At 40.9% G+C, this 24,876-nt stretch overlaps 1 protein-coding gene across 7 annotated transcripts in view; it reads right to left on the bottom strand.

Annotated features, from left to right (window-relative positions):
- Positions 1–4,775: 4,775 nt before the first annotated feature.
- Positions 4,776–24,876, bottom strand: part of dnm1a (dynamin 1a) — a 41,069-nt gene continuing 20,968 nt past the window's right edge. For 3 of the 7 annotated variants that reach the window (XM_079581015.1, XM_079581018.1, XM_079581014.1), the window contains 7 exons: positions 10,796–10,905; positions 10,606–10,717; positions 9,715–9,729; positions 9,474–9,644; positions 8,419–8,660; positions 7,347–7,550; positions 4,776–5,059 (listed from right to left, as the gene is read on the bottom strand). In XM_079581015.1, coding sequence (XP_079437141.1) covers positions 5,029–5,059; positions 7,347–7,550; positions 8,419–8,660; positions 9,474–9,644; positions 9,715–9,729; positions 10,606–10,717; positions 10,796–10,905 — 885 coding nt within the window. In that variant the 3' untranslated portion in view covers positions 4,776–5,028. The remainder of the gene's footprint in view (positions 5,060–7,346; positions 7,551–8,418; positions 8,661–9,473; positions 9,645–9,714; positions 9,730–10,605; positions 10,718–10,795; positions 10,906–24,876) is intronic. The other 4 variants (XM_079581020.1, XM_079581019.1, XM_079581017.1 and 1 more) reach the window with 3 other exon arrangements.

The following is a 24,876-nucleotide window of genomic DNA, read 5'->3' as shown; positions in this document are numbered from 1 at the left end:
GTCGTGAATATTTTCAACACATTAGATCTCTTGCTGTCAGAAAGCTCGGTGACTTCGATTTCCCCTTCCTTACATGGTTGTATAAACGAATAGCTTGCACGATTTCTATTTAAAGCAAAGTGTAAACTGTATGTACCTGTAAAAATGATGAGGCGGTTTGTTGATAACGGGAAAGATTATACTGTCTAATCTAAAAGCACTTTGCCTCAAACAGGTTGTCACACTTTGTACGATTTTCTAAATATTTCTTTATTATTTTGTCACTTTTTATATATTATTTTGGGGCGTGGAAAGATTTGAATCTATTTTGTTTTTGTTTTTTTTTAAAGGTGGGGCTTGTTATGGATTTCCATATTTACTGTAGATAGATAAAAGCAATGAGAGCATTTATTGTCCCACTGTAAAACGCTGTGTACATACTCAAACGTGTAACATATTGTATATTGTTTCTGCTAGGTGTGTGGGGACTGTATGTGTGTTAATGCATAACTGGGAGACGGTGGCGGCGACTGGCTGTGATTTACTAAAATCGACTAACGAGATAAATTATTTATTTGTTAGTTTTTCTTGAGGCTAATCAGTTTTATGTTGAAGTGATGGTTGGATAAAATGAAGGAAAAACTACTGAGACTGAGTATGTTTGAAATTATTTTCTGCTCCTCCACAGAATAAAACAACTTGAGCAACTTGGATCCTTTCATTGTCTTTTACCGTAGAGATGAACGAGAGAAATTGTTTACACTTCGGGGTGTGATGATGCGCCAGTACTGCACTCGTGTGATATATTGACACACAAGTGTTAAACTGTTGAAGTAGGGCAGCACGATATACAGTCTAATGTTTCATTAATGCAAGAGACCCGATAAATCAGCTCTTCAGTAGGGGTTAGGGCTGGGACAAAATATCTGATCGGATTTGGATTGCAATACTTTGTGCTGCAATACCAAGTATTGATACTTTTTCAAGTATCGCAATACTTTCAATACTTGTGTTTGGAGGCATTTTTATCATAAACTCCTTTGTTTTCCAGTAACAGCACTTTGTTATGTTTTGTGTTCATGCACTTTTTGATCTTAGCACTTCAATAACTGTCAAATGGCATTAGGTTTATAAACTTTAGACGCGTGACAATTTTCATTTTTACAAATTTTAAGGTAATCGGATCAGCCCTGGGTATCGTGATACGTATCGTGACAAGTGGATTGTCCCAGCCCTAGTAAGGATGGACACATTTTTGCAACCACAGCGCAAAAGTTTATTTACAGTCATTTTTTCCCCTTTAAATTACATTATAGCCTTATCGTCCTGATGTGACTTTTCTTTAATGATTATTTTGACTTTGAGGACGAGTCTAATTGCTTAAGATTTTTTAATTTAAAGCCACACTGCGCAACAGACAAGTGGACTTACAAACATGTTAGTAACGTCGCCAGATTTTTGTGAAGAGTGTCAAAACTTTATTAAGAATTAATTCCATTTGGTCGTTCCAATCAAAAAAGTCAAAGTCAACCCTCATTTCATGGCGTTACCATAGCGATGACCAGACCTCCCCATTTACTCTAATGGAAAAATGGCGTAATTTTACCAAATGACAAGGGCAAATGGAAACATTGTTTTTCTCATTGCTTGTACCATAAATTTTCCCAAAATATATATAGTTTTCATACTCTGCACAAAAACTTCACAACAGTGGAAACATAGTGAGCAGGACATGTGTTTGCTGTGAGCGGCGGAGCGGGACGTCGCCATGGAGATGTTGACTAAAGGCAGCCAAATATGAGATTTATTTAGGTACAGTCCAAATCCATTCTTTGATCAACCTCTGCAATGACATTTTCTGTGTGGAGCTGGTGATTTGGAGCATGTTTTGTACTTTCCTGGTTAACCCGCTGACCCTCCTGATCAGGGGGTTAGGGTTAGTTAACCCTAATCAGGAAATAATTTGGGTTATGAACGGCAAATGCAATGTACAAGTTGTGTTTCACTCACATGGATCTCACACTTTTTTTTTTTTTTGAAATACGAAGGTCTTGGCTTTCAAATTATGTATCACACTGACACAAAGGCTGTGAGCTCTCCAGTCAATACGCCTTGAGGTTTGGATGTAAATAATTGTTAACCCTAACTCTAATCCTAACGTGGCAGTTAAGTGGTTAAATAAAGAAGGTGAATTCTCATTTGTCAAATAGTAAAATGAACCATTTACAACAAGCCTCCCATTCCCATTACACTTTTATTGTTTGACAATGCACACAAAGCAGAGAACACATCCGTACCATTCATTCTTCAGTCAAAACAAGAACAAAAATCAAATTTTGTTACAAGCTACAATATTCAAACAACTTTTCAACTTCACTGCAATAAATATTACCTTTCAAACATCTTCATAGTCATTTAAATATGTGTCTGGTTTAAACATTTCACTAGGAGACACAAAGTAACATTTGCAAATGATATTCCATAGATCAACATGACACATTCTGATATGTTCATGATAAACATTTGTAGATAAAGAATAGATTATGCTCTTAGTTATGGAGTACACTACAGCTTTTGAAAGATGGACAGGACGTTAAAGCCACACTGCGGAGCATTTCTCCCACTGAATGGAAAATAATCGAAATAAATACAATCATTGATTTTATTACGGGTGTTTCAGTTGGAGTGCAATACCTCTGAAAACGTGGCCGGTAACAGAACAGTCCGCAGTGTGGCTTTAAATGAAGAAAAAGCAACATGGAGGGTTCAAAACACAGAACATCAACACAACGAATACAACTCACAGTATCTCACACTGATGAATGGGCAAAACAAAAGGGGGAACTTGTGTATTATTTATCCATGTCGTCACTCACCCCCATGACCACTGAGACAGGGGAGAAAAGACAAAATAATAGATGGTTAAAAACACAATATGTAACGTCAGGGCAAAAGTTCTCTTCAAAAACACCACTTGAAATGTGACCCAAACCGCTTATCCTCTTTGACCGTAAGTAAATATTAGTTGTCATCCTTAGACAAAGCATAATACACATGCAATCAGAGCTATGCAAAAAGCTGACCGGACAGCGCACCATTTCAGACAACGAGTAAAACCAAAAGAAACTATTTTGTTATTGCATAGTTTCTGAGAAGGTACGGAGGAGATTGGAGAGTCCTGTGTAGAAAAAGGGTAGCACTCCTTAAATTTCCCGCAGCAGTGGGTTGGAAAGGGGGAAAGGTTTCCTCTAGGAGTCGAAGGGTGGCAGAGGGCTCTCGGGCCGGGTGGGACTGCCTCGGGGCGGATGGCTGTTCGGTGAAAACATCAGAAAATAAAATGCATCACACAATAAGGGAAGTGGAAATGCAAAAGAGAAAAAAGGGGTGATACCCTAAAGAAATAGCAGTGGATACAAATCAGCTGTTTTGTTGACATGTTTGTTAATTTATCTTAATGTTAGAACTCAGACTTTTAGGTGAGGTAAGTTTATTAAATGTGTTATCCTGGTCTCTACTTTTTACTTTTACTTGAATTAAATAATCATACTCTAACTTGGATGAATATTTGGCTACTTTACCACCTCATTTTAATAGAAATACCACATGGGCCTTGGTTTTCCTGACAGGAACACTTTATGGAGCAGGTGGTTGTTACAGTTAAATAAGGCCACGTTATTCAGTCTTGTAGTGCAAGTTGCCTTCATTTTATGCCTACATTTGAATGAATGTAATGTTGATAAACTAAAGAACACTAGGCAATACTCGGGATTATCCCATACAGCAGGGATAGGCAAGTTTGTGTTGTTGAGGGCAGACTTTAATTACACCAAGGGCCGAATCTCACCATTTTATCCTAAAGTAAAGAACTTTTTTCATGGCTTTGGGACCCACCCACATAAAAGTGTAAATTGTCATATATCGTCTAAAAAAAAAACAGCCCAATGACATACATTTTAACTGATTACATGCAGTTTACAATGGAAAATCTAGAACATTTCCTGGGCCTGTGGCTCGCGACCCATAGCCTGGCTAACACCAGACTAAAATCACAAGTGATATTTAGTCTGGGGACCACCAATTCATTTTCTCGTAGGAGAGGTGTGGTTTACGATCGTCCATACTCGTTTATTGGGCGATACGAAAAAAAAAAAAAAAAGTCTCATGCGTCTGCACGTAGCCATGGCCAATCGTATCATCGTATGAGATGACGTATGACGTACCCGCTGTAAACTTTTGAGCTAAATTATTTAGAACAAGGTCTAAAGCTTGATCAAAAAATACCATCGTGTCTGCTGCTGTCACGTTGGATCCGTAAATAAACTTTTTTTTTATTATCCGTAAATAATCTACAAGCTTCCGTATATCGAATAGCGCGTCATCGTCTTGCCGTCCCTCCTCGCTCTGTGATTGGTTCCCAAATCCACCGGAGATTTCGGCCATGGTCCCCAGGCTGTTGTGCAGTTCGAAATGATTCGAGCGCACACAGCAGCATGGCGTTAGCCAGGTTACGCGACCCACAGAAAATGGTTCCGCAATCCACTTTCTGGTCACAACCCACAAGTTGAAAATCATGTTTTACATTATAATGAGTAAGTGGTGTGCTCTGCCAGGAATATGACACTATTTCTCGCATTTTCAGAATTTGATCTCATATTTGCATTAAAATATTTCTCAAAATCATCTTGGGGGGCCAGAGGTTCTGTGTGTAGGGCCGGATTTGGCGTTGCCTACCCCTGCCATACAGTAAAATGAGTGGTGAACTTGAAAATCAAACTAGCTCGAGCAGACAGAGTTGTTTTCCTGTAATGTCCTTGTGTGCACCAGCTCTGAGCACACACGTCCTGTTACATGTCTATTTCTACAGGTTGGTTATATTATCTTGAGGGTGCGATATTTCAGTCATGCAGGTATGTTTCAAGTACTCATTGGAGGACAGGAGGCAGCTTGGGTTTAGGAGGAGCATGTACAGTAGATGGCGCTGTTGTCCAGTGTGTGCAGGCGACGCAGGGCGGTCAAGACGGGTCGGAGGGGGGGAAGAGGAGCTCGGCTCTAGTGGGTTGGAGAAGGAGGGGGTCTTCGACTGCCACAGACAAACACAGAGACAAAGGAAGGTTTGTGGTTGGACAAATACAGCAGGTAAATATTTGGAGATGTTGTCATAACGCTCAACACAATGTCAACAATGCAGGCCTCATAGACTTGCATGTGATAAACCTTTTCTTTTTCTGTAATATCATGCATTTCACGCCACTTTTACAATTGATGCACCAACCGTAGTCACAACAGCAATTCAGAAAAGGAGTGAGAGCCAAATCTTCAAGAGTCGACCTTTATGAGAAGTGCTGCAATCAACTTATTTTATTGTCAGCTGCTGTGTTTTAGGTGTTTTTTATGTTGTTGTATGTGGTTTCAGAATAGTGTGGCTTCCATGGAGCTCAATAGTCTTACACACCTTCAAAACTGCTGTGGTTGCTGAAGTAAAAAGCACACTACTCTCCCCCTAAAGACTTTCAGCTATGTGGAGAGATTACAGCGACATTATTTACTTTCAAAGATTTCCAAATTCTTGAAAACACTTTTATAACTTTTCAGGTAGCCACACCACGTAACATTTCAACCAATAAATAGAATAAAATACCAGCATTTATTATAGTACAGATGTTTTTGTTGTGAGCGGCTCGGCTTGACTAAAGACAGCAAAGTAGAAATGTCACTGTTAAACGATACCAGTCTAGTATCGGAAAAAAAAAGTTTAGGTACTACTGGTATTGAAAAAATGAAAGTATCGAAAGGAGGAACGGAAAAAAAATCTTCAATCTTTAGATCCAAGTTTTGATGCTGTTGGTCCAGGGACAGTATTAAAGGAAAGTACTTGGTAGTTTCAGCTCAAATAAATGATTTTTCCCCCCTACTTTAATAAATAAAATAAAAATTGCTCAATGTTTGTCCCATTTTCCCCATTTTTTTTGTAAAATATTGCCCCACTTTTTTTTTGTTTTCCCAATTTTTTCCTACAGTTTTTTGCTCATTTTTATTACTAATATTTCCGCTATTTCCCACTATTTTTCCCCCACAATTTATTCCCCATTTTTCATACATTTGTTGACTTTGGAGATGAGCTTGATATTGTAAATGTGCAGATCCTCCACACATTACTGTTTCTAGATGACACATATTTTTGTATTGGTATCGGAAAAAGTATTGATATTGACAACCAAATATTATTGAAAAAATGTAACGGTACCCAGCTCTACTGTAATGAATAATTTTGTGTAAAACAGCAAAAAAAATAGAAGCCCAACAAATATCTGAATAAATAAATGTTATAAACTTGATTTTGCAGCAACTTTTTGTCCCGAGTGTGGGAACCCCTGCACTAGGCCCTTATTTGGAAAATAAATGTATGTGAAAGTTTACTTCAGGAATGACTGTTGAGCTCCAAAGAATCTGAAATAGTATTATCACACACTTACATATCATCTGATTTTCAAGCCAAAAACATGACAAAAGTGTGGCCCTGCACTCGATTTTGCGTAACTTCTCTCCCAACAGATCTGACCGGTGATGCCTGATGGGTCAAACGCACATTGAAGCCGGATGAGCACAGCCCATGCAATAAGAAGAACACAGGAAAACCCGGCATGCGATGACAGGATGCCCTTAAGAGGGACAGGAATGGTGTTGTGGTCGTGATGATGGCTATGGGTGCCAGACGTACCAGCAAGCGTTACTCCTCACTGGTCAGTGACAGTGATTCTGTAAGGAGGGGGCAAGTGATGTGTGGGACAAAAGTGAGGTGACGGGACCGGGACAAAGAAGATAGATGTTACAGAGCAGGACAGGGCCCACAGCACGTGATCTCAGCTCTTACCCACAAAATGCACCAGAATTATCTGTGGAGTCGTTAATGTAGATGAGGAGGGATGAGCTCAGTGGCGACGGGTCTTTAAAGAGGTGAGCGTCTACTTTCATACGTTTCAGCTAGTTCACAAACACAAGCAAGCATGTGACAAACTACTCAACTAAAGTCTGAACACTGCATTAGAGAAGGAAGGAAGGAAGGATGGCGACAATCAGGACAAACCCTGGCTTACCTGCGCACCAAAATTCACACAGTCTTTGTTTCTTTTGTGCTTTTCAAACGAAAGTCTATAGGCTATGTTACACTATCTGGCTATTCACTTTTCTTCTAATCTATTTTCTTTCAGTTACCTCTTTAATCCCATCATCCAGGCGTCTTCACATCCCCCTTTGCAACAGAGAGCATCCATACTTGTAAAACTAGTCACTACTCGAATAATGACTGATGTCGTCATTATTTCATGTCCATTCTAACCGCAGTCTACAGTAACGGGGGATTCACTGACCTGGGAACACTGGGGGGGCCACGGTTAGGCCTGGAGGGCACGGCTGGAGGAGGTCCACTGCCGGGGTCTGGAGAGGCACCGGGGCGAGAGGGGACAGGGGGACCCCCGGCGGGAGGAGGCCCCGGGGGAGGGCCACGAGAGCCGGGTCGCACGGGAGGTCCAGGTGGAGCTCTGCGGTTCGGAGTTGGACTGGTGGCTGGAGATCTGAGGAAGAAGAGGAAATGTGTCCGATCATGGGGCAAACTTGCAATGTTAAATATTTAAAAAAAAAATCCTGCCTATTACCATATTTTCCGGACAATAAGTCGCACTTTTTTCATAGTTTGGCTGGGGTGTCGACATATACTCAGGTGTGACTTATTTATCAAAATATATAATTTCACGTGTTTGTTATTTTCATACTGACAGCCGCTAGAGGGTGCTCTAGGCTCGTGTACCAGTATCTGCTGTTCCTGAACAACTGAAGATACAAAAAACGGTAATCGACTAGCAGACAAAAAGTGTGGAGTAAGCAGGAAACTTGTGAGGGACTGGTAAAAAACAGAAGTTACTCTGACTGAAGAAAACAAAAAAAGCTAATCTCAGGCTAAAAGCTCGATGGCTACAGCTAGAGGAACGAGTTTGCAAATGAGAGCTTGAACAACGTGATGCAGAGAGAGGCTGGTCAACAGTGCAGTTACGCCTCCATGGCCAGGTAGTTGCCAAGGCTGGTGCAACTTATACTCTGGAGCGACTTACAGTCAAAAGTCATTATCACTTCAGGAGAATAAATGTACGAGAGTGAGGGTGTTATATTATTATATGAGCAGCAGATATTTTCAAATGTCGTCGACTGGGCTGAGTTAAGGAAGTTTCCACTTCTACTTCCAGTAAAAGCTCTTGTAATTGAGCAAGAAGGAACCAAGTCCTCTGTCCCATTGACGATATTTGAAAATGTGTACACAAAGGAAAATGTCTGAATGAAAAAATATATATTATTCCACAATTCAACAAGTGAATGAACTAAACCACCCCTTGGTTAGTTCATTCACTTGTTGGTGAATATTCCTCAGAGTCTGGCCTCCAGCCTCACCTTCCTCCAGAGCCTCCGCGCTGCACCTGCAGCCAGGAGTCGTCCACCGGTGGGGGCATGGAAGTGGTCACGGTGGTTGTACTGATGTCCCCGATGATCCCCAGTCCCTCTTTCAGAGCAAAGTACATCCGCAGCATCTCGTCCCGCCGCTGGGCCTGTTCTGGAGACTCCTCCATCAAAGTGTTCTGGTCTCCGCATGAGTACAGCTGGGCCAGCAGGTCGGCATTGATAAACTCCTTAGTCTGGAGAGAAGAGAAAGGTAATTCATTTGTGAAAAGAAATAACCACCAAATAACCCACTGGTGACATTGGCTGAGACAGAATATGATACTTCTATACATAATGTAGTAAGACATAAGACTCTAAGGGGTAGGGTTTAAAGTTAGGGGTAGAGTAAGGGTCTTATGTCTTATTACATTATGTGCCATATTATTCCATCATATATGTAACCCATAGGTACACGTTATTACACATTGCTACAGCACATTACATTGTACTAAATTTGGCAAGTACAATGTATCAAGGGTAGTGTAAAATAAAGTGTTACCAAAAAATCTTTAAAAATCACATCTGCTTAGTGGCAGTGATGTGGGATGTTATGTGCAATACATAGATTGTCGCAGAATCGCCATATTATGAGATCATTGTTCTTTTTTTGCTTTTTGCAATTATGTTTTTATATCACAATCCTGCAGTGCATAGTTTATATACGTCCCAGATTATATTCCAGAAGAGCTTTTGAAATGAACAATGCTGGAGTTTTTGTCCACATGAAAGCATCTGCACACCACTGATATCTCTATTTAAGTAGTTGTTCTGCAGCTCTTTTCACTACTGTTTGTTTGTTTGTTTGTTTGTTTTAGCCAATGATAATCCATGGACAATGCTAGTTCCCTCAAAAAAGTTGGATTTCTATCGTACCGTATCAATGATTTCCACTTTTGGATTCTACTTTAGTCATGTGCTATTTTAGACATTGTGAAAAGTTTGGCAACCATCAAACTACACATTAAATGAAAAATCAAATAAATAAATGGCAGGCTTTGGGGCCTTACGTTATTGATCATGAGGTGCATGATGGTCTTGGGCATCAGGTCGCGCACAGTCTTGTTGACAATGGACATGTAGGAGTCGACCAGATTACGAATCGTCTCCACCTGTCGCTCCAGCTGAGGGTCCATGCTGTGGCCGAAACTGTCCGAGCCATTCTCATCACCGCCGTCACTCTGCACAGACAACGGCACAACATCTTAAAACCTTACATTCAATATCCCGATTCAATGATTCTTTACGTACCTTTCCTTCCTTGTCCTACAGGCCATGGAAAACAGAGCAACAGGAAAAGGACAGAGGTCAAATGAGACAACATTTACACACATTTATAAACAATACAACCAGGAATGACGATACAACGACGATGACACAGTGCATCTTTTTTTAGGTTATGTGTTTCTAGATTACAAGAGCAGCGGTTCCCAGCCTTTTTTGTCTTGCGTCCTCTTGGACCTTTTTGTGTGTGGTTTAAGTACCCCCTACATCGAGGGTGGAGCCATTTATATCGAAAGTTAACAACTAAAACTCGATGTGTGGTGCTCAAGTCAAAGCCAAAACACTGGAAAAACATGCAAGACGTTTCGCAAAGTTTCGGCTTTTCTTTAAAGGGACGAGATGCAAGTTGGCCATTTTATACTCACTACTGCCACCTCAGGTCATACATGTAACTGCACCTTCTATAATAAGCACGTGCATGACGGCAATTCGGACCAGAAGTAACACCTTTTTGAGTGACTATGGGCTCATTCTACACATTAGGACATTGTTGGAACATGTAGGGGGAGGAGAATACTTAATTTTAACATTTTTAAACTCCGTATAGTCCCTTTAAGAAGCAATATACAAATCATAGAGCGAAACTGTTGCAAAATGCGGATAAATAAGTACGATAAATGAGCCAGCGATTTGTGTGTCCCAGTGCACAGCTAGACACCAACAGAGCTACTTTTGTTATGGGTTTGTGTTTCAGTCCCTTTGGCCTTTCACTTGCCTTGATTCATTGTTTTCTGTTCTATTTTATTGCTCCATTAATTTGTTTTCCTATCGTTTTCTAGCATTTGGTTGTGTTGCTTGTTTTTCTACGACTGTGATGTGCATTGCATAATGTTTGACAAAAAAGTCTGGGCTCTTTACCGTCACTCGCTCAGGATAAACTCCGGCTCTGAGGAACGATGCCTTCCAAGCGTCAACATCCTCCTGACTCTCACAGGCCAGTTCCAGCTGACGGTAATCTTTGTACACATTTCTACAGAATTAAAACACAGCGTCATTGACCGACCGGTATCTTGCCACAAAACAAGTGTCATTTTGCAACATTTGTCACCTGTGTTCGGTGTTGAAGAGCGCAAAGATGTGCTTGCTGGACATGAAGCCTTTCTCTATATCTTTCAGCCTCAGGTTGTCCACTGGCAGCATGAACTTTTTCTCTTTCTCCTGCAGGGGGCGACACAGAGACGCGTTTAGAAAGTTTCACAGTGAGGGGTAAAAAATATGTTACGTTTGACAATCATTGTAGAATAATGTGTAACAAAAGTGTAAGAAAATAGCTACAAGACAACACAGAGCATTCTTACAGAAGCGCAAAAGAGAAGGGGGAAAAAAAAAAAAAGGACCAGCGGAAAAGTTGCACACTGTCCTTGGGTCTGTGGTTTTGATTACAGAGTAAAAAAAAAAAAAAAAAATACTCCTAGCAACAAATGAGAAACACACGCACGTCCTGTACAGTGTAGGGGAAAATGTACACAATGCAAGACGTCTAAAAGTCCGTCGCATCCAGTTTGTGTTCTATTCCTCCCAGTTTGTTGTGGGCTCATTCATATTTTACAATTTGTCAAATGACAGGTTCCCCAAAGTAGCATCTTTTTTTTCTTTTTTTGTTTATAAACCTTCTGTGAACATGCAAACACACTTGTCATTGCAAACAGCACCTTTTAGTCTAGTCTGTAACTAACCCTAAATTTCATATGGTATGCTAACCGCGTGCCCGGCCCTGCCCAGTCACAGAAAGACTCAGGGGGGAGTTAAGTGTGTGACCAAAGCTCCTTCATCAAAGGATTTATGAGCTATGGAGCCAAATGGTCATATCCCATAAAGGCGCGTTATAGAAAAAAATAAATAAAACACAAGACGCACACACCCAGGGGTCCCGAATCGCTGACATCATCATGTACAGGGAGGGCAAAGATGTTCTTATTCAGTCTTATGGGTTTTCCCTATTCTTGGCTCGCCTCTGATGACCCTCTCCCCCTAAGAGTGAGCAATCCCGGACTGATTCATATATTTTCCTCCAGTCTGGCCAGTAAAGCCAGTCACAAGAAGAAAGGAGTGTCGCCGCCGATTGTTTGCAAGGGAGGCACAAACGTTAACAACCTGGTAAAACATGGATTTAGACAATAAAACGTTACTCAGAATTTATGTGTGACGTAGAAGCAGTGGTGTTATTGTATCTTATTTGGAATCATGGGGCTGAGCGCTTTCCCGTGTGTCTCACAAGTCGGCTCCACTTCCCATTTCATAAAGTCATTCATTGTCAGTCGCCTCTATTGTTGTATTTGTATTCACTACTTTAGTACTTACTTACGTATATGAATCTAAGTAAAGATAAATATAAATGTACACTGACATACTCCAAACTCCATTGGACTCTGGTTTCACCTATTTACAAGCTTCTATTGTTGAGCATCGACTCCCTGATGAAGACTACAGGTTACAGAGCTTACGTTATTGGGTTAAATATGAACGTATCCTGACAATAAACCACTTTAATAGAGATTCTTCAGTACTTGAGAGTAAAGGGAGTTTTATTTTTGAGTCAGTGTTTCTCAAACTGTGGGGCTTCTTGGTTATATTTATTCCAAACAAAGCCACGTGATTCGGACAGATATATCCAAACAAAAAGTACACAAGGGTCAAGGGTATTCAATTAGAGATGATCTAATGCATGCTTTGGCCATGTATTTAAGTTAGGTGTTTTATTTTTATGGTTTGATATGGTTAGCACACAGTTTGGACTTAATTTAGTCCAGCTTGATTTGATCTTGGCCTGGTGGCACTTGGCACTTAGCAAGTAAACAATGTAGCGTCAATTAGAAACCCCCCAAAAACTCCCCAGTCTTATTATTCTTTACAATTCTTCTCCCGAAAGCTCATCAGACAAATGTATTATTGACATTTCCGTCACTTATCCACTCCGTATGTATATTGAAACAATGTTCCGTCTCCATCATTCCTGCCTGTCAACTGTATCCAATTTAACATTTGATCTACTGCTGAATAATTTCATTTACCAGTTAGTCTAGTTCTGAGTCCAGCAGTTTATTGTGCTGCGAGAGAAGGACTTTCCATGGTTTTGTTTTGCTAGTGAGTAATAAGGTCTCGTTATGAGAAGCCAAAGGAAGTTCACTTCTGAATTCATAAAAGCACTTTTCTTCTAGATTCCTCCCTCTCAAATGGCACGCACACAGTTTCAGCCTCTTGTTGAAATGTGATCGCTCGTATTACACAGACTAACCAAAGGGAAACACCGCCATATGTGCAAATACAGAAAAAGTAAATCACACTGGGGCCCCCTCTTTAAAAAAAAAAAAAAAAAACACCTAATTAACTCTACAAAACAAATCAGGGTTGTTTGGTGTGCGAAACCCCAAAAAAAGACAACCGTTTACGGCGTCCATGTTGTGTTAGGAGTAGCGTGTTGGTGTGTGCGGTGCGGCGTTGTGTCGATGAGAGTCTGATAGAACAGTGCCGGGGACTCGGGCCATGCATCAAAGGGCTGCAGAGAAGCCGCACGACATCTGGGAGCAATAATGTTGCCTCTAACCCTTCATTACCACAAAGACTGGGCCCTGGGTGGCAGCCAACGGCAATTTTCACAGCCCTGCCCCTCACCTCCCTCCAGCCCCCCCCCCCCCCCCCCCCATTCTTTACCCCTTGCCCCATCTGAGCTTGGTCATTAGGGTCACTAATTAAAACAGTGATGTAAGTGAACAAATATGCTTCAGCAATACAATACCTAAATATAGATAACACAAGAAAAGGATGTTGATACACTGTATGAGTTTGACAAAGTGCACTTGTGAAGCAACAACCATTACAGCGGCTGGAGCTCCTTTGTTAGAGCTACTCAAAAACTCAAATCGCAAGCTGAACTCTGGACAATCTCAGTAATCGTCAAGGGCCTTTTAAATCGTCAGGTCTATCAGCCAGTTCGGTGGCACAAACAGCATGTGTTTGGAAAAGTATGGAAGATACTGGGGTGGAAAGCAGCGAGATTTATGTAAAACGTCTAACCTTGTTTATGTTGATGACTCATAGTAGTAAAAGCCATATTTATTTGTTTTGATCTTGTGGACTGGCCAGTGATGAAAACAATTGTCATTACTCAAAACCTTTGGTCAGCTGAATCATGAAAGATAACAGGCTTTGTTTATGAATCATCCTGGATAGATTTCCTGGTTAATTTACTATTACTATTACTACTGCTGATAATAGTTACTGCCATGATACATAGTCCGACACTGTAACTACAACAATAGTGCTTCCATATTCAGTGTTACAAACAACAAATGGAAGTGAAAAAGTTGGAAAAACTGGAGGCTGTTTTAATCCCAGTTGCTTTTGTGTTTTAAAACAAAACAAAAAAGCTCTTCCATAAAGTGTATATCATCATTAGTGCTGTTCCTGATCAGGGAGGAAGTAGTGGATGTAGTGAAACACATTGATGAATGAAAATCTTATCTGGTGTGTCTTTTGTTTCAACAGGGAGAACATTCATTCTCACATTTTCTGAAGTTAGATCAACATGAGCTTTAGCAGCTCATATATCATTATTATTGTGGGCTTCAACAAATGTTTTATCTCTATATTGTTCATTTGCCTTTTCTCTTAACAAAACAAAACAGAATACACTTGTAAGATGGGGAAGCCAAGCAGGTTAACACAACAGTGACACCTCCTGTTTAGCGGTTAATTGCTAGAGAGCTAATTAGCCAACTTTACTTGCCTTGGCTCAGTGTTACAACCTGAAGCTCGCCTGGATATGTGATCAATCACCAGTGACCACCAAAGAAAAGCCAGAGAAAGGGGGGAGGGCTGGGTAACCACATAAACACATGTGAAAACTCGTACATGTTTAATGGCTTCTGTCTGAAGAAGGGGAAACACTCTGTTTAACCTGCGCTTGCACCAACATGGCAATTAAAAGCTAGCCAAAATATCCCTTCTTAAAATATCCTTTCTTTTCACATAATCTTAAATTCAAAGTATAAAAAGGTCATCGCGATGCTGTCCTTAACCTCTTCACCCCCACCTGAACTGAGCACATTTTCTCCCGAAATCAAATCTTAAAGCTTCTTAAAAAATAGTGACAAAAACGGGACAAAAACAAAACAAAAAAAGCATTAAAAAATGTATTAAAAAGTGACAAAATTGCAGAGAAGATGCAGAGAAAAAGCAAAAAAGCATGAAAAAAAAGCAACAAAAAAGCAACAGTCGTGACATAGCATCATAAAAAGCGAAAAAAATACGTCAAAAAAGTGACAACGCAGCAACAAGAGGAAAAATCTTTGATCATTTTCGTAGGTCTTAGCTTTCAAATGAGGCACTACACTCATAGATATCATATAATAAAGGCTAGGTGTCTTAAGGCGGACTCACTTCCGGCATCACAGGCGGCCGTCTTGCCACAGGGAAGCTTTCTGGTGAGCTCTGTGGTATCTGACGTAAGGTATGAATACAGATTTACAAACGGCTTGGTTTCTTACAAACGTTATTAACATGGCTATAATTCTGAATGCTGGAACATGTTGAAATTGCAGATTTTCTTTTTTATTCATATGTACGCAGTGTCACAACTACATCTCTGTCGTTTATAATAAGCCAAATCGTTTGAAAATCTGTATAATATTGAGCAAAGTATGGTTATTGATTGACTGCGGAATTCTTCCGCAGTCAATTATTGATTTTCATGTTCTTTATTATTATTCCTCTTCCATCTTTTTCCCGATTTTCTCCAGCTTTCAGCACCTTCATGCTTTGTGCAATTTATGCAAGTTATGCATCAAAACGTTCCGCATGTTGAGGAGAAGGTGCTATTACTTTTGGGACTTCTGCAACTTACGGTTTTTCCGCAATCGGCCAAAATGTCGGAGATTTTTCCCATTGACTTATAATGGGGCTGCCGCAAATCCATGCTTTTCTGCACTTTTTTCTGCATTTTATGCAATTACTGCACTTTGTGCATGTTCAGCTTCTGCAACTTGTGGGTTTTGAGAAAAAATTGGCCGTCCGCAGTTTTCCAGTTTTTTTATACAGGAGTTTGAAATGTTTGCATTGGTGTGTATGGGGGGAATCCAGCCAATGGGGAGACTCCAGGCCTTTCAGCCATTTGTGCAGCTTCTGCCAATCAAGCACTGAGGCCATTTCAACAGTTTGACCAGTTTATGGAATACAATTTATGCATTTTAAACCGTTTATGCAACTTAAGAGTTTATGCCATTTAGGACTTATGAATTTTAAAGAGTTTATGCAATTTACATAATTTATGCAAATTAGCCCATTCATGCATTTTATCACTTTATGCAGTTTATGACATTTTATGCATTTTACCACTTTATGCAAATTATATTATGCAAATTAAGCAATTTATGCAATTTGAACAGTTTATGCAATTTCTGCATTCGCTTCCCGCAATTCCGCAGTCAATCGCAATGGCGCAGCCATTGCATTTCTAGTTTAAAATGTTATGAGTGAACGAGCTCCTGTGGCAAGATGGCCGACATGTGCAGACGTCAACCACCATTGGCCAGCAGAGTACGCGAGTACAGTGCAGTACAGTACGCGAGATATCTGGCCTTTAAAATATGATATCTATGGTTACACTGGCCTGTAATAGGCTGTAAACTCAACAATTGAGAAGCTTTTAGATTTGGGTAAAACTGAAATGGGGAAAATGGTTAAGGCTGAGGTTAAGAGGTTAAACAATATTCATTCGAGAATCACTGATGTTTCTCACAACTATGATTGTTCATCAGCAATATTATACAATCAAAATGTGAAGCTAAACCGTATAACAGGGTGAAGGTTCTTGTATCATCAAAGCATAGGTTAGTAGCTATTTTTATTGGCTTTTAGCAGCTCACAGAGGAAAAAAAGTTTAAGAACTATGCCACTATTGTTTCATGGAAGTAGGCTCTACATAAATAGGAGCAGATCGGAAAGAGAAAATGTACATGACTTCATAAATTTCACAGTCGAAACACCGCTGACTCTCAGTATTCTCCTTCACGACGAACACAAGAATGTCTCCCACATGAACTTACAGAGAGGTTCACTTTTGTGCGGTATCAAAATACAAAGACAGGAAAAGCCCAGTCAAGATTCTTCGGGTGTTTTATGATGATATTCGCCAGCAGCAACTCATTAGCCCTTACTGCGCCTTTATTGTGAGTGTGCATACTTTTTTCACTATTTCTGGCTTTTCTGACTAAGAGTTTGAAGCTGCCTGCCTGGTCATCCAAACAGTGGAAACAATGTTGGGGCAACCGCAGCGCTCCCCCCGCCCAGCCATTAAAATTCACTTCTTCCAGTCCCTAACCCCAAACTTAACAGCAACAATACCCCATTCTACAAAGTCTCATTCAGCACCAAACTGAATTGGATTTAGCACTTTTTTTTTTAGCCAAATATTTCTCCTTGTGCATAATATCTTTGACTTTCTTGTGCGCTCGCTTTCCCTCCATGCGCCCATCCTGCTGAGTCGTCTCTGTAGAGATCAGGTCTGCTTTGATTCAGGGCTCAGAAACTATAGCTAAAACAAACACCAGGGCCACCACGGGCTTACGGCTGGAAACATTAGCACTGACTAGCGACACAGAGTATAGCATGCCATGATACCACCGGCAGGTAATTTAATCTTTTAACAAATTGTCAAGAAATCTCTCACTATAATTAATTACATCAATTGTGCATTTTGTATTGACTTCAAGAGACAGCTAAATAAGTCACCAGTGAAACATTTCGATTCACTTGCCTTTTTTTGCACACAATGAACAAAACATAAAGTTAAGGTTTTCTTGTTTTAATGGTATGATGCTCCAGTCCTTCAGAAGGCATGAATTACTGTCAGAAGTATGAAGAACAAATACAGCTATGCTTGAAAGAAAATGACACGATACAGTATAATATTGCTGTCGACGCCCAGGATCAGTGAGCGTCACCTGCTAATAATGTGACGGCCACAAAACTGTTTGATCACCGACAATCTTTGCCTTGGCGTCGTCTGTGAAGGTCAACTTTCATGTCGTGGTTTATGCGTACACTAAATCCAAAATCGTCCCACTTTTCTTTTATTTCTGCTCTGCATACAGGATCAAAAGCAGTACCAAAGAATCTAAGGTCTGTCTGCTGCTGGGACTTGTGCTGGAGCCTGAGATTGTGAAACTAGAACCTGATGTGAACATGTGTGAAATGAAGACAGTGAAAGTCGCTTACTGCGTCTATAGGCCCTGTTTCTGATTTACCAGTAGTATGTCACCCTCCGAACTCCCCCACCACCCCCTTTGTGTGTGCGTGTGTGTGTATGTGTGGAAGTCTCCACACTGCATAAAGGCCTCTTTATTCCAGTCGGACAGGGAGAGGAAATCAGCTTTGGAAGTAAAAACAGAGGGACGAAGAGAGAGCGATGGAGACCACAGGGCTGCACATCTGGAGTTGTTACAAGGCTTCCTCCCGCTTGCCAAGAAAACGCAGACATTCCTTGCCCTCGCTACAAAGACCACGGAGCCGGAGCTCAGGTCCAATCCCACTCCTACACAGGCACATCCATCACTGGAACCACACGACGCTGCACTTAGATATACTGTGCGTTAAAGTACTCATATTCCCAACAAATACCTTCACTTGGAAGCAGCCAGTTTCATTGAAAAAATGTCTGAGAACTTTGACTACATTTTATTACACTTATTTACGGTTGTCTCTACGGACACGGTGACCAATTATTAATCGTTATTTTTTGAACATCTTCCAATTATCATCATCAGCTAGGAGTTGAGACTGGAATCAACTGGATTTACAGTATATACAGTATATACACAGCTGCAGGTGACAATACTTCATCAGTTTGGAAGTAAACCACTAGTTTCTCCTTAGAGTAAAGTAGGAACGCCCCAAAGTGGAGGTATGCCATCTTATCTGGCAACACAGGCTGACACAGGTATGGCTTGAACATTAAGACCAGTTGACAGCACATCCACACCAACGGCAGCAAGAGTGAAACGAGGCGTCCATTCATTCCCTAAACTGGCAACCTACCGGAAAGTAACTACCGGAAAGAAATGGCCGCTCGTTTTCATTCCTGTCAGTGTGAATGCTGTGATTTCAGTCTCAACTCCTATAGCAGGCGATGACAGTTGGACAACTATCGAAAACAAACAACCTGTCCAGTGGTTAGAGATCGCTGGTTTAACATTCGCTGGGCCTGGATGTAGACATGAAACTACATAAACTAACTGTTTACTTTATTTATGTGAGCATCAAAAAAATCAACTAAATCAACTTTTATTGACTAACGTTTCCAATTCAGAGACATACCTGAGGCCGTAGTTCACTTAATTCACACAGCTTTAAAGGTGTATTATGTAGCTTTTCATATTAAAAAAAAGACTTGATATTAGTGTATTTTTGACCCATAGCGGGTTTAGTTTCATCACAATGGCGTCTACAATTACTAACTTGCTACAATTACAAACACAGTCCAGTCGATGATTTAACCTTTTCTACGACCCAGGATCAATTGCTTTAAAGGGTTTCTGGTAGGTTTTATCTGCTGATGAAACTAGTTCCATGGTTACGCAGACATTCCATCCAGAAAATCTACCAGAAACCCTAAAAGCAATTGATCCTGGAGCGTAATAGAGGCCACCGTGGTGGAAAAGAAAGGCGCTATGCTAACCACTTAAAAGTCAAATAGGCACAATAATAAAAGATTAAATCTGCATAAAAGTTGCATAGTGCACCTTAAAAGAGACTAGATGCAAGTTGGTCATTTTATGCTCACTACTGCCACCTCAGGTCTTACGTATAACTGCAATCTCTATATTAAGCTCGTGCATGACTGCACTTCAGACCCGAAGTCCCATCTTTTCGAGTGACAGTGCAGGATTTTAGAGGCAGTTGTGGTGAACAGGTCTGAGCTCATTCTACACATTAGGACATGACTGGAACATGTAGGGGGAGGAAAATACTTAGTTTTAACATTTTTAAACTCTGTATAGTCCCTTTAAGTAACCCTGTTTAAGTTAGTTTTGTCGTCTTCTATTGATGAAGGGCTCTGATCTGCACTTCCTGGATTTGTTACATAATATGTAAGACATGTTCAAGTGCCTACATATGGTTTATGTATTTATTTCTTGTTTTGCAAAAAATACAGAAATCACTACTTACATATATTTGAATCTAATACATATTATTTGTTTCTTTCAAAACAATTACAATTATACTTTTTAGTCCTATGCCTATGGCACTATTGAGTCTTCCTTCCTCATCTGTCAGCAGTTTAACCTTCTCCAAACTTTACAACATACAAACAACAGCATCTCACTTCCTGTTCACCTTTGACCTTGCACTTTCTCTCCCAAAAGCCAGAAAGGGGAAAAAGGCAGTACAAGCGTCCAGACAGAGGGAGGGGAGTGAGGAGAGGTAAAATGGGGGAGCACGGGAGCTCCTCCCCCCGTGCTCTCCCTATCTCCACTCCACTTCTTTGAACCCTTTTCTCCTGCTGTCTGCTCGAGGAGAAACTTGGTGGACAGTCATTGCTTTGCACATCAAGTTACTGCATCTTGAGGTAAAAGCCAAGAAACTGCTGTCACGAGCAGCAGCACAGCCACAGTAGGATCGGTAGAAGAAGGATGTCAAACTTTGGAAGACGCATTGGCGACGGGCAGATGGAGAGGAGTCGAGGTAAAAGGACCAAACCATCCAGGTACTCATCTGAAAATCTTCCCAAAGGTTTCTATTGCATACGAATTGATAATAATTTGTAAATCTTTCTTAAAGCAGCTTGAACTTAACACTAACTGAGTAGTTATTTGTTTTCAATATTGTTATTGTGTAACTTGGTATCGAACTAAATTTATTTTGTCATTCTCTAATGCTCTTGGGTCACTTTGATCGTACAACATACGCCCAGCTAAATGATCAAGTTTGTGTCCACATTAATTCCCTTAATGTAGATTGTTTAATATTAAATCTATGTACAGACCCAATCCTGCTTTTCTAAATCCATTTATCGTTGGGGTGACCCTCTGGGAATATTAAAGTCATGTCTGTTTCTTGCTTCTGGAGTCAGGTCTGGAATGCCGCTCTTCTCAGCAGGAAGCTTTTGTTAGTGTTGCATCTGCCTCTGAACGGGTACCTCTGCCTTACTTCTCTACTACCAAATCTTAATCTACAATTCAAGACAAACATATGAGATAAGCTTTGTAAAAGGTACGTGTGAATTAATTTCTGGTACACACACAAAAAAAAGCGTCTTGGCAGCGTCTGTGCGCCCGGCCCGCCTTCCCAGTGTTCAGACTACCTGTTCAGGAAGTAGTGGTTGTACAGTAGTCTGCACATTGGTTAGGCTGGCTCGGGAAAACACTGCTACAGCCCTGGATGAGACAAGCAGAAGAGATGAGAAGGGAGCACACGCCCGGCACGAGAGAGCACCACCCTGTGCCCATCTGGATAAACACGGGCCTAAATAAAGCACCAAACGGACCCACCGCCGAACCACAAAGCTCTTGGACTGGATCCTCCAGCGGCAAAGACATGGCAGTTTTAGTACACGAAGCAGGTTTTTAACAGCTGCTTTTCAAAGGATTCGATAAGATCTCAATAAAGTTACTTGTGCCTTAAAGATATGTTGTTAGACTCATCTTTTCGTGTAACTTTGTGGACTTGCTGTGCGGTTATGGCTGATGCTGCATGAATGAACTTCAGACTGACTCACTCGCAAAAAGCTAAATAAAAAAGGCAGTAAACCGCCACACAGCATAGCTCTCATTGCCAAAATTTACAATTACATCTCCGCCTTCGCTGCAACCGCTTGTGGCTTTTAACCTCAAATGACCATGTAATATGTAGGGAAAAAAACAGGAAGCAAAAAAAATATTTAAAAGACCAGTCACTCTTTCATTGTCTGAGCGCCATTTTTTATAAGTCCTTACACAGCCCTTCTAAAGAAGTAACTCGACGTTTTGGTTGTAGGTGATGTCATGAGAAAAGCTCACTCGGACCCCCTGCTTCGTATTGTTTTCTCCTTCTTTCATAAAGAAGTCCCACAATGCATCATTTTTCTCAAACAACAGCCTTGAGCTTTCACACGGTGTCCACATCTCACAAAGTTCTCTGCAGGAATGAGAAGCCACAAACCGACCTGTTTCCATTTAAAGCTTTGCCTGCGATGTTGGTTTTTTGTTATACACACACACACACACACACACACACACACGCACACACACACACACACACACGATGCGCTCACACACACACCGGCGCATGGGGAGTCCTGGTGAAAGCTAGTCTGCCTTCACCCCAGGATGTTTACAGCTGGGATCACCGGGACAGTCTGGCTTTTTGGACGCTCTGCAGGCCGAGTCACCTCAAAACACACGCTAAACCTTTCTACAACAGTCAGCAGATATACTCCCTCAGTAGGACGGCACAGATGATCACAATATTACACCAACACATCACAAGGTCATCTCCATCATATGTGTTACTGAGACTCCGAGCACAACTTAAACAGTTTTTTCAGTTTTAGACATCATTTTTCCAATTTAGTTTTAGAGCTGATTTAGTTTTTGTGGACTCTAAACTATATATATGAAATTATTTAGACAAATATTGCAATAATAGTGTTATATCTTTAGCCTCAAGGATTATCTACCACTGGAAACATTAGAAAACACAAATATTATTTTAAACAGTATTCAATTAAGAATAACATTAACATTTACAGCTGTTGTTATTCATTTTTATTAAGTCTTAAGATTTTAACCTGTTACCTGCCTGGTTAGGGTTAGGTTTATATGGTTAGAGTTAGCGTTAGCAATTTCGCATATCCAAATCTCAAAGCCTATTGACTGAGAGCTTACCAGTGTGCCAGTGTTTTACCTCATTTGAAAGCCAAGATCTTCTTGTTTCTATGTGTGAGATCTGTGTGAGTGCCTTACACCACATTTACCATTCCTAACCCTTATCATAACCCTAACTCCCTGATTGGGGGGGTGGCAAGTAACAGGATAATGAGCCTCTTTTTTTAGACGCACTATTCAACTATTAACATTGTTTTCGGTGTTTCAAATGTGATGCAACACAAAATGCATCGTTCCACTACAATAAAAGCCAGATCTAACAGACCTTTATGAATCATGTTGTAGTAACCACTTCTTTCCAAATACACGTCCCTCCCTTTTCTCTTTAGGCTACAGCTCTGCCTGATTCAATGATTTGGCATGTCCTGTGGTAATAAAGACCAGAGGTTTTACACACACACACACAGTTCCACCGACACACACTCCCATACGCTTTAACCAAAACATCCTGGCACCGCTCCTCGGCTTGAAAGTTATTATTAGTGTCTGGGGGTGGTGCGCACACATATGTGGTTCTGCCAGTGCCAGACGACGGCGAGGGTTTTCCCCAGGCGGCAGCCAATAAAAATTCTGTTTTGTAACTTAAAAATAAAATAAAAAGTGTATGTAAATGTACAGGATGTGCAGAAATCTGTGCATGTAATTTTCCAACACGTGCGCCGTAAATCTAAATACTTTACTGCTTCCAACTTTTGATCAACGGTGTGTTCGTTGGCAGCAGTCCACCCAGGTGCACATTTAAGTATGCTCACTTGAGTAGTGGAACCCCCTGTGTCAACGCGTGTGAGAAGGCTACATTAAACATTCTGTTTGGAAAGAAAACATCATGGAAAGTTTCGACGTTTCTACAGTTTCTGGTCTTTCAACAATTCTCAATGCCGTTGGCGCAAGCCCTGGTGTGACTTTCTCCCATGACACAATAGGAGAAAAAAAGTCTGTGCGATGCGTCTGGACAAAGAGGCCGAAAGTTATTGATGTGCATGACGAATGGGGATGCAGGACGCAAGAAAACCAGCTCACTTTGACTCATCACTGTGTTTTCATTAAGGATGAAACAGTGGATAGTCAAGAGGTTAAAGCCACAGCGATGTTGCTACGTCGCACAACCGTTGACTAAACAAACATGCCGGCGATATCAAACCTGCTTCTAATGATCAGCCAAACCCCCGACAATGCTGTTTATACTGTATATTCATTTGGAGGATAACCTAGCTTAATTAAACTTAATGTTTAATTAATACTTGTATTCAAAGCAGCATCATTTCCATGACGACGAATCGGTGATGTCGTTCTCCCCACAAAGTTATGCATCAGGTCTGAGGAGAGGCACGCTCTTCACAGTAAATACACGGTTTGAGGTTTTTTCACCAACAAAAACACCACTTATAAAATAAATGCTTGTATTTTCTTTTATTTAGTGGATGAAATGTTACCCAGTGTGCCTTTTAAGGATGCAACACAGACTTTTGAGGAGGTGGGGCACCATATGCGTTCAAAAGTAACATTTCAGTGGCAGTTTCCCGTGTACCTCCAACTCCCTCTTTTCATTCGTCCACAAACTTTCTCTGCATTCCTAATTTCACATGTTCTTTGTTACTGCTGCAGCTAACATGCGTCTCTCAAGCCTCCTCCTCTTACAAGACAGTCACTCACAGCTCTGTGCCCTTTCTTTGAAACCAACCAGGTTTATTAGAGGCAGCTTGAGTGTGTGCGAGAGTAGTGTGTGTGTGTGTGTGTGTGTGTGTGTGTGTGTGTGTGTGTGTGTGTGTGTGTGTGTGTGCGTGTGTGTGTGTGTGTGTGTGTGTGTGTGTGTGTGTGTGTGTGTGTGTGTGTGTGTGTGTGTGTGTGTGTGTGTGTGTGTGCGTAATTGGTAACAGGGCAGAGCAGGGGGCTCTGGTATGCACATGTGGGTGCCAGCTTCAGGGTCTGACATTCTGGGGGGTCTTTGGAGGGTCATTATTCATGATGCTACGAGCACAGAGTCAAGCGGCTGCGGCTACGACCTGGAGACGCTGAGACTGTGACTATGTCCAAGAACAGTTCTGCAAAGCATCATGGGACACGGCCATGAGGAGCCGGATGTCCCAGTTTAAGATCATGCAATAGGTGCAAAATGAAGGCAATAGATCTGGTAAAATATATATTAATAAACTGTATATTAGAGCTTCAGTTGATTGGATCCATGGTTCATTCTACAGATGTGGCTTCAGGACCTTCAGTATCATAATGGGATCTGTTGGCCGATGCGTAAGGATTAAACAACGAGGAG

Source organism: Gobius niger (genome assembly GCF_951799975.1).
Source record: "Gobius niger genome assembly, chromosome: 2".
In the NCBI taxonomy this organism is placed as follows: Eukaryota; Metazoa; Chordata; class Actinopteri; order Gobiiformes; family Gobiidae; genus Gobius; species Gobius niger.
Note: the sequence above shows the minus strand (reverse complement) of the source record. Positions and strands in the feature narration are given on the sequence as shown.